Below are 10,827 nucleotides of genomic sequence, written 5' to 3' on the forward strand. Positions count from 1 at the left end.
CTAGGTAGCTTAGCAGGCAAAAACAGTTATAACTTTGCTTCAACCTTGTTATCTCAATTATAAAGAATTATTTTTTGATTCATTCTTCTTTGAAAGGAGTTTTGATATTTCATCATCAGGGCCATATATTTCTGGCGACTCGTGGTATAGAAATAGCAGCTATTTGGAGGAGAGGTCCTCAAAATTTCTTAAAGTGTAGCCTTATCCCTAGGAAATTCCCAGTCAGCTAAGCTGTGAGACTCAGTCTTTTTTTGGATTTTTTTGTTTGTTTGTTTGTTTGTTTTTGGCTAGGCATTGGGGTTAAGTGACTTGCCCACGGTCACACAGCTAGTAAGTGTTATGTGTCTGAAGGCAGATTTGAACTCAGGTCTTCCTGAATCCAGGGCCGGTGCTCTATCCACTGCGCCACCAAGCTGCCCCCTTTTTTGGATTTTTAAGGGAGAAAGCTACTGGGACTCTTAAGACTCTTTGCCCAAGTGATCAGGGAGCCTCCTCTTGCCTTAATCATCAGACTTGTGGTATATATTTTGGGGCTTGAGAGGGCAGTTAGGATCAGAAATGCTTCTCCAGATGAACATGTTTTGTGAGTGAATGTGAAGTCCAGGATAATCAGAAGACAAAAATCAACGATTTAAGTAAACTAATGTTATTTTCTTTTTTTGATAGGGTCATGAAACTAGTAAATCAGGAGAATGTTGTAGCTATGATTTATACAAATTTTAGCAAAGTATTTGATCAAGTCTTTAATGCTGTTGTGGAAAAAATAGACATCATAGCATAGTTAAGTGAATTCAAATTTTGAATGGCTGAACCCAAAGAGTGTTATTAATGGTTCAGTGTAAATGGAGAATGATGGAGTACCCTAGGGATCTGTGCTTGGCCCTGCAACATTTCATCTTTATTAATGACTTGAATAAAAGCATAGATTGCATACTTGTTAAATTTTCAGGTGATAGTTGAAAGGGATAGTTAACCCAATGAATGACAGGATTCCAAAAGATCTTAATAGGCTAGACTATTGGGTCAGAATGAATGTCTTACCTTTGGGTAAGATACTTTACAAGTGAGTTAGGCAGCAGTTTATCTAAAAAAGATCTTGGAATTGATTCCAAGTTTAATATGAGTCACACAGTGTGATATGTAGGGCTGCCAAGAAAACCAGGACAATCTTAGGTTATACTGAGAGACACCTGCCTATCAGGAGGTGACCATCCTGTTGTTCCCTGCCCTGGTCCAATCACATCTAGACCACTGTGTTGAGTGTGGGGTACCACATCTTCAGAAGGACATTGAAAAACTAGAAACCATCCAGAGAAGGATAACCAGGGTGGCTGGGGAGGTGGGAGGGACGGACCTTCATTTCATATCATTTAAGGATTAGTTGAGGGGCAGCTAGGTGGTGAAGTGAATAGAGCATTGGTCCTGGATTCAGGAGGACCTGAGTTCAAATGCGGCCTCAGACACATAACACTTACTAGCTGTGTGACCCTGGGCAAGTCACTTAACCCCCATTGCCCAACCCCCCCAAAAAAATTTAAAAAAAAAAAGAATTAGTTAAAAGATTAAATGATGTTTAGCCTGGAAAAGAGGGAACATAAGAATTGTCTTCCAGTATTTGAAGGCTTCTTACACTTTTTCTCTTTGGCCCCACGAGCAAGGGATGAAAGGTAAAAAGAAGCAGATCTGAGCCTGATATAAGGAAAAACTTGATAACAATTAGACCTATCCAGAAACAGAATGTTGTGGGACGTAGTGGGTTTCTCCTTCATTAGAGGTTTCTAAGCAGAGACTAAATGAACACATTGGGTGTGTTGCAGAGGGAATTTTTTTCAGGTGTATATTGAGCCAGATGGTCACTGTGATTCTTTCTAACTGTGAAATTCTGAGATAACTAAAATCCAGGATATAGGTCCTCTTTGCAAGAGGTTGGGAGGAGAAGAGTGTTCTCACTTGACTGTTGCCTTGCTTTGTTTGCAGCTTGACAAGAAGAACCGAGCCAAGATCACTGACCTGGGTTTTTGCAAGCCTGAGGCTATGATGTCTGGCAGCATCGTGGGTACCCCAATCCATATGGCCCCAGAGCTCTTCACAGGTGAGGCTGGTGGCGATAATGGGGTTTAGGACATGGTTCAGCAACTTTCTTAGCTATGAGTACCACCAAAAGAGCTAAGCCATACCCTTGAATACAGCTGACATGCCACAGACCTAGGTAAGGGAGAAGGAAGCAAGGGGAAGAGTAAAAGAAGGAGGAGGAAGAAGCTTTAGGAGAAGAGGAAGGAAGCAGAGAGAGAGAGAGGGAGAGAGAGAGAGAAGAGAGTATCAAGGGGAGGGCAATCATTAGGGCAACAGTATACCACCAATAGATGTTTCAGGTACCATTCTCAGATGCTGGTTTCAGACGCTGCTGATGCATAATCAGTGAATTGGTCATCAGGCATCATATTCAACACACATACTGTGTGCCCAGGATTGTGCATAGATGCTGTGGGGGAAGAAGACCAAGTATAAGCAATGCTCTCTGCCTTCAAAGAGCCTATAATCTGGCAAGAGAGACTGTGCTAAAATAGGTGAAATAATTAGTGACCAATAGAGAATGCCACAAATAAGGAAGTGCAAATGATGTATGTCATATTGTAATTGCTTCACAAGATTAGACAAGGGGGAGGCCTTATGGAGAAGGTAGAATCTGAGATGCACTTTGAAGGATGCATAAGAGTTTCTGAATGGCATAGGGGAAAAGGGAAGACATTTCCAGGTAGTTGGGATTAGGAACATTAATGACAGTAGAGTGACAAGGCTGGCTAGAGCAGTAGGTTCATTTTTGGAAAGTCCTGGGAAAACTATTCTCATTATGGAACTTTGAAATCCAGGCAGGACAGTGAAGGTTTTGTTTTGTTTTGTTTTTGAACAGAGGAGTGGCATAATAAAGTTCTGGGGTAGTGGAAAAAAATTAGACTGGAAGAAGGATGCCAAGATTCTTATCTTGGCTGTGCCAGCAACCGCCTGTATGACCTTGGCACAAATTCTCATACCTCTTTGTTTCCTCCCATGTAAAGTGGAAGGGTTAAACAAGATGATCTCTGAGGTTCCATATCCCCATCCCTAGTCGGGCTCTAATATTCTCTGATTATGTGAGAGGTTTGTAGAGGATTAATTTTTTTTAAAGCAATACGTATTGTGCAACATGTTTTTATTAATATGTAATGTGGATTAGAAGAGAGACAAGCTAGGGAGGTTATTATAGAAATAAAAGTATGAGGATTGGCTTGGTGGTGGTTGAAATGGTGAAAGGACACATTTGGGATAATTTTATTTTTTATTTTTTACATTTGGGATAATTGTAAAGGAAGAGAGGACAGGACTTGGTGACTGCTGGATATGGAGAAAGAAGGATGATTCAGAGTTGACTCTATAGTTTTGAGCCCGGATGCCTAGGACAGGAAAACTGGAAGGGGGGACCCGAAGTTAGAGTTTCCTTTAGTTGGCATCTCTCCCAGGATCTCGACCACAGCCGTTTACAAAGTGGAATAATCCAAGGCTCAGCTGTCAAGAACAGCCCTGTGCCTTGCCTTGTCATTTCTTCCTTCAAAATGCCTCTTGAATTGGTCCTTTACTGTAGGTTTCCATTGTCACTATTTGAATCCAGGCCTTTGTAACTAGATTATTTTAACAGGAGTCTAGTTTCCATCCCTTGAGTAGATTTTAACTTTAGTCTTTTCTGCAGATTTCTGTCAAACTAATTCTTCTTTTTTTTTTTTAACATTTTTATGTAATTAATTTTCAATTAGCAATCATTTATTTTTTTTCTCTCCATCTCATCTCTGCCTCTCCTGTGGGGAAAAAAAAGAAAAAAATAAACCTTTGTAACAAATACGTGTAGTTAAGCAAAATGAATTGGCCGTGTGCAAAAATGTATGTCTCGTTCTACGTCCTGAGTCTATGACCTTTCTGACAGGAAGCAGATGGATAGCCTGCTTTATCATCTGTCCTCTGAAATCGTGGTTGGTCATTGCATTAGAGTTCTTAAACCTTTCAAAGTTGTTTGTCTTTGTAATGTTGTTATTGTATAAAATTGTTCTCCTTGTCTCATTTCACAAGACTAATTCTTCTAAAACAGCACTGCTCTAGAAACAACAATAGGTTGTTCACTAAATTAAAGCCAAACTGCTGTACCTGGCTTTCAATATCCTATACACCTGGCCCCATCCAACCTCATTTCCCATGACTTCTTAGTATATACTTTTTGTTCAGTGTGATTTTTTTTGTTCAGTTCAACTTTGGTTCCGCAAACTGAATTCATTCATTTATTGAAGAGAAATGTACCATTTTATTCAATTCTGTAAACTCAAAATTGGCATTTTACATGGAACAAAATATTTTATTTAGCAGTTTGTTTCTTTACAAAGAGCAAATTCTCTGTCTCAAAGACATTTTTATTCAATGGCACAGTTTGTTTGTTTGGAGAGGCAAGAGAGATGGTACAGTGCATAGTTTGGGAGCTAGAGTCAGGAAGACCTGTACCCGGATCCCACTTCCAGTTGTAGGTGTGTGACCCCAGAAGTCAGTCAACCTCATCGTCTCTCAGTTTTATCACCAACAAAATGAGGATGACAGCACTGATCTCCCAAGCCATTCTGAGGATCAAAAGAGATGGCATATCCACAAACATTTATAATATCTGTTATTTGCAGAGTACAGTGGTAGGTCCTGGGGGAGATTGAAAGCTGAGGTAGAAAAGGGTCTCTGTCCTCATTAGAGTTTACAGTCCACTTAGGGGATAAAACATATACTATTCGTTTAGTATGTAATATTGTAGTAAGCGATAACTATGGTACATAATAGCTGTTTTTTTTTAAAACATCTTAAAATGCTGCTAATTGTTAGGTATTTAAACCAATGTTTTTTCTAGCATTTTTTTTCCATTGTATCAGAACACACACTATTCATTCATTCTTTCCTCCATGCTTTTGTTCATTGTATTGTCTTTATTAAACTTCATTCCTGGTTGTTACTAATTATTGGTGTTCCTTTGTAAAGCCACTTAACTTTCATGATCCTTAGCTTCATCATCTGTGAAATGTAGATAATAAAAATCTGCCTCGGCAGCCTTATGGGGTTGTTGTCGCACTCAAAGTCGTAGATGTGAAAGGCCTCTGGGGAAAAAAAGGACAAAGTTCCATATAAATACACTGTGAGTTGTGAGTACACTGTATTGCTGTCCCACTCACTGGCTTACCTTTGCCCTCTCTTAATGTAGGGAAGTATGACAATTCTGTGGATGTCTATGCTTTTGGGATCCTCTTCTGGTATATCTGCTCAGGCTCTGTAAAGCTCCCTGAAGCATTTGAAAGGTGTGCCAGCAAGGACCACCTCTGGAACAATGTGCGCAGAGGTAGGAATGCCAAGCCCTGCCCATTTCATGTTTCCTTCTGCTGACCAGAGTGTGTGGGAGGAAGGATGCCTCAGGCTACTCTGTCTCCTGTACACCCTGAAACAGGAGTAAGCGGTGGCACCATTCTTAGAATTCCCATGCTGTGAGAGATCCATTTTCCTTTCTGTGAGGAATTTTGTATTTCACTCTCCCAGAAAAATGATGATCAATGTTTTTTTTCCCTAAACATACAGAAAAAGGAGTTCTCTCTCCTCCTGCATTATTCTAGTTTTTTTCTTATCTCCATTGTATAGTTTGTATCTAATATAAATCTTACAGCAACTTAAAAATAATCAACCCTCACTTTACTGTTTTTCATTTTGAACTCCAGTTGGATCAGTTGGGCACTGAAGCCATAGAAGATAGATGTCTTTCACTTGTAATTGCATTCCTACAGACTACCTCCGTTCTCACGTCCATGTTTCTTCTTTTCAGGAGCCCGTCCAGAGCGACTCCCAGTGTTTGATGAGGAATGCTGGCAGCTAATGGAAGCCTGTTGGGATGGTGATCCCTCCCGACGGCCTCTCCTTGGCATCGTTCAGCCCATGCTCCAGGGTATCATGGACCGGTTGTGCAAGTCAAACTCTGAGCAGCCAAGCAGAGGACTGGATGATTCTACTTGAAGGCTCTTTCCCTGTCTCATTCTCCCACCCTCTCTCTTCCTTTTTCTTCTGTTTTAAACTCCCTGGTCGTAGGAAGAACTTGGCATTGTATACATCCACAGGAAGCACCTGAGGGAACTGGTTTTGGCTGTGGAACTTGAGACAGCTTCAAACTATGATGACTTCAGTCAGCTGTGAGAAGTTGGATTGTTGTCCCACCGTCTTTGTCCATTCTGTGTTCACCAGTGATCCAAGCTATCTCTTTGGAAAAGAGACTAGTCATCTAGGTCACAGAAAAAAGCCGAGGAGTGGGAGATTTGGCCTTCAGAGCCAGCGCAAATCCCATCTCCTCATTTCTAAGTTCCATGAATTTTTCCAAAGTACTGGATGGGGTGTTATGATGTCATTAATATGAAGAGACATCATCTGGCTGACTTCTGTTCTATCAGGGTTAATTAGTCTGGTTCCATCCAGTGGTCAGAACAGAACCTCAGAAATGTCAAGTTTGGGTGATGGAGAGGAAAGGTGAGAGAGGGCCAGAGGGAGAAAGAGAATTCTGTAGAGATGTGTCTGGTTCCTGCTGACTGTAACTAGAGCTTTTTGCCTGCGATAGCATGAAGCCTCGAGTCTGTGTGGTGGCTGTAAATAAACTCAGCAGTGCTCTTTGCATTGCCAGATATGTTTACATTTGGGGAGAAGGTTTTACCCTTATACCACTTTGGTTTCCCCAAAGAATCCATTTAGTGAGTTATTAGGAGTTCCTGTTACTGTTGACCCCAGAGCCTGCAGGTGACATTTTGTTCTTTTGGTTTTGAAGCTAACTTCAGATAATAGTGATACTTGGGGGGGGGGTGGCTTGGAGGGTATCTGGGTAAACCTAACCCAGTTTAAAATGTTTGGGTGAGACCCAAGAAATAAGAAACACTCTGGAGGTCACTGGCTCTTATGGGGGTTACCTGTGTTCAGACCTCCTAGAAAGATAACCAGTTTGTGTTTTTAAATGTTTGAAAAACAAATCTTTCTTTTTATTTTTTGAACCTAACACACTGACATTTTAAAATCCTGCTTATTATCAGACATTTTAACTGAGCTTCCTTCTACTACCTGCTCTTCTTCTTCTCTCTCTCTTTTAAATATCATTTGCTAGGAGACAAAATAGTGGATGAGAAAGAAAAGAGCACTGTAGCAAGTCCATGAGTGTGCACAATTACTGCATGTATCTGTCTGATTGGGAGGGTCACTCCCCATTTTGCAGTTGGCAGTGGAACATAGAAATGTCCTTGGGGAGTTTTCACAGAGAGGAGGTCAAGGGGAAGAGACCCGGTTCTGGTATGTGAGGGATTCTATGGTCACCTCAGTTCTATTTAAATCTTGGTTTCAGGCTCTTCTGGACCTCAGTGTATCAGCTACCCGACTCTCTCTTTTAAATAAGAAGAGTAAAGAGGGAACAGAATTGACAGGGTTGGTTGGCTGGGATGAGAAGCTCCTTCCAGTCACTCACTTCCTGTGTCACAGCTGTAATCTACTTTGCTGTGTTCTGTTCCTAGAGTGTCTGGAATACATTGCAACCAGGATCCTTCAAGTTGAAAATACAGAATGAACGTCGCATTTGTTCCTGGAATTCTCTAGGTAGAAAGATTGTCTTGACTATTAACATACAACAAAAGGAGAATGTTAGAACCTAGAGTTTTGAAGTCTGGCCTGATTGACTCTTTAGCTATCCTGAGCAGGGGCTGCAGTGCCTAGCACCTCAGAAGTTCCAATTATAATCAAGAACTTTCAGTTGCAATTGAAGACATAGCCAACCATTTATCTTTGAGTCCTCAGGCATCTCATTTCTTGTAGTGGACTATCTAGTGCAGCTCTTCCTAGTTAAGAAAATGCCTTAGTACCTCAGCATCTGCTGTTACTCCAGGCTTACCCATATATTCTTGCCAGTATTAACTAGTTTTCTTTTTGGGCTCTGTAGGTACCAACATCTTTGTGGTAGAGGGAACCTAAGTGTCCAGTTAGGGAAGGTGAGGGTTTGTATTTATTCTCTTGGAAAGCAGAGAATGTACAGAAAAAGATTATAGTGCAGACATCCATTCTGTGTGGACTTTCAAAAACGTCTTGTACAGTTTCTGCCTTGTATCTATGTCCCCTTACATTTTAATCGGCTGTAATTAGAAGTGGTTTAAAAAATAAAAGTCTAGACCGAGTTTAGCATTCACAACACAGACACCCACAGCCTCTGATATCCTTAGCTCATAGCTACATGCACACATATCAGTGTACTCCTCCCCCATACACCAGAATTTTTGTTCAACCCTGTCTGTTAGTTTGGTCTCTTGATTAATGTTTCTTTTCTATAACACTCCTCTGTGTGTCTGTGTAAGTGTATGAATGAATATGCATTTATCTATGTGAATGTATCCATATGTATATGGTACATATCTACATACCTATAAATATATACACTTGTACATATATGTATATATATGTATACATTTTTTTCCCCCTGGGAGCCAGGGTGAGAGTGAGGACAAAAGAATCTGAGAAAAGCAAGGTGCACATTGTCCAGGCCAGAGTCTTGGGTGCTTGGAGGATTACTTTAAACACTCAGCAAGTTTACTATAGGAATGAATATGTTTGCTTTTGTTTTTCTGTGGTCAGCTGTGTTTCCTTATCTTCTGACATCACATTGTTGCTGAGGTGAATGAATGTCATGAATTGTATTGTACTGTATTATACTTCGGGAGACACTAGATTGTTCAACATCTCTTCCCTAATGCAATGCAATGGCCAGTCAAGTCTAGAGGATGGTATTTTGGCAGGTGTTGTGAAGATTGTATCTGGTCTTGGGTTATACAAATACCCAGCCTAGTGAGGACAGTTGTGGTTGGGGGAGGGAGGGAAGAAGAGAAACTCATGGAGAAATGGTTCTTTTCTATACTCTCTTCTAAATAAAGTAGCATAGCTAGTTAGCTTCAGCCTAAGAACACTCGCCTGACATTAAAAGATCAAGAGTCTTCTAAATCAGTTCAAAGTAAGGAATACTAAGAGGTTAGGAGTCTCAACTGATAACCTTGCTGATTCCCAGAAGCTCATTCAGACTACTGAAAGTTGAGGAATGTTTATAGAAGATAAGAAGATACCTGCTACACAAGAATATCCTTGCTCTCTTACTCACAGTACAGAGCAGCTTCCTTTCCTCAGTAAACCTTCTACTTCTTTGGAAGCCAGCCTCATTAGGAAGGTGCCAGCTGTTCAGAGACCATCCAAAGATGGGAGTCATTTTCTAAAATGTTATTTTCTAGGGAACCAAATGCTGTTCCCACATTGTTTTAAATTTCAGAATCTTAAATGTTTGAGGAATGGGAATGAAAATTGTCAGGCATAGAAGTTAGATGAGCTGCAGCCGTTGACTATGGTATTCGGTTCTTGGCTACATTTTAATGTCTTTGAGTAGGCCATCAGAGACCAAATGGACCACACTGCAGCTTTTAGAAAGGCTTTGTTTGCTTACAGGTAAAACAGGGTGACACAAGTGCAGAAGGGTGGTAGGTGCTCAGCATCTGATTGCTGTAAAGTTTATGGAACCCAAGGGTTATCACCCACACCGAGCAAAACTTTCTTCATTGGCTTATCGTTTTATATTTAGAAGCAGAAGAGGAACAGTGTTCCTTCTGGCATTTTTGAGAATAGTGATGCCCTTGTAGCCATTTCTTGGAGAGAACGGGTGGTTAGTATTTAATTTGATTTAGACATGGTGATGCCAAAGTCCTGCCTTATTAGTGTAGGGTCAGCAGCCCTCCTCTGGCCACTGAATAGCTGCTTTTCTATCTTTACTAATTTTTTTTTCCTTTTTGGTAGCTTAATTTCTAGATTTGCTGGGAAAACAACCTTTTACCTTTTCTAAAAATAAGAATATTTTTGCTGATTCCCAGTGGGTCTGGAGCTAGGGCTAGGGGAGAACTAGAGGAATTGGAAGTTCCCTCAGGACTTCAAGTAGTACTACTGCTCTTAAAGAGGTTTTATTTTTAAGTTCATTTATGTGCTTTGTTAACATCCAGTTCAATTCCAGTAATCACAGGGGCTCTGTGCGTATGTATGTGTGACACGCACCTGGTACTAAGGCCAGCTTGCCCAGAGCGCCAAGAAAAAAAATGGTGAAAACCGTTGTTGTGTGTCTTTGTGTAGAGCTTTTTGTTTGTCTTCGTCTTAATTTTAAAGGACTGATGTTTATTACAGTGTTAAAGGAAAATGTAACAAACTAAGTGTTTAGGATAAAAGTGCAATAACAAAAGAAGTTACTTTGGAACAGACTCCAGTTCTTATGACCTATTTTGTGCTACACCAAGTTCTTTTGATAACATTATTACTGCAGGTCAGATTGTTTTATTTTTAAGAGACGCGACTGTGGGTTAAGACTTCATTTAGTGTAATTTTGAACGGTCAGGTTTGGTTTTTATAGATTATTCTGTATACATGTTGGGAGACACCAAACACCAGATGTTCTGTATAATAAAGGTCACATTAATGTTTTAGATTTGCTTCTGTCTTGCCCTGATAGTCCCTTCTTGACTATGCTTGAACCCACTAGTAAGGTTTGGAGTAGCATCTTTCCCACTATCTCTTTGTGATATCTCTGGGCAGTCAGTCAATGCCCGCTAATCAAGGTTAGTGCTGGAGATACACATCCAAGTGAGTTAGTCCCTGCCTTTGAGGAAATGGCTTGTTTCCAAAGAAAAGACTCAGCCAGTGTTTCCCATCACCATTAGTTCTGGTTACTGCTCAATATTGGGTTTCATT

General features: G+C 40.5%; 1 protein-coding gene across 1 annotated transcript in view; it reads left to right on the forward strand.

Moving 5' to 3' along the window:
* DSTYK (dual serine/threonine and tyrosine protein kinase) overlaps nt 1-10,562 on the forward strand; it is a 79,541-nt gene extending 68,979 nt beyond the window's left edge. The window contains exons 12-14 of the mRNA XM_021003242.2: nt 1,978-2,092; nt 5,258-5,392; nt 5,867-10,562. Coding sequence (XP_020858901.2) covers nt 1,978-2,092; nt 5,258-5,392; nt 5,867-6,054 — 438 coding nt within the window. The 3' untranslated portion in view covers nt 6,055-10,562. The remainder of the gene's footprint in view (nt 1-1,977; nt 2,093-5,257; nt 5,393-5,866) is intronic.
* The last annotated feature ends 265 nt before the right edge of the window (nt 10,563-10,827 follow it).

Source organism: Phascolarctos cinereus, unplaced genomic scaffold (genome assembly GCF_003287225.1).
Source record: "Phascolarctos cinereus isolate Bilbo 61053 unplaced genomic scaffold, phaCin_HiC Scaffold_5;HRSCAF=322, whole genome shotgun sequence".
Classification (NCBI taxonomy): domain Eukaryota; kingdom Metazoa; phylum Chordata; class Mammalia; order Diprotodontia; family Phascolarctidae; genus Phascolarctos; species Phascolarctos cinereus.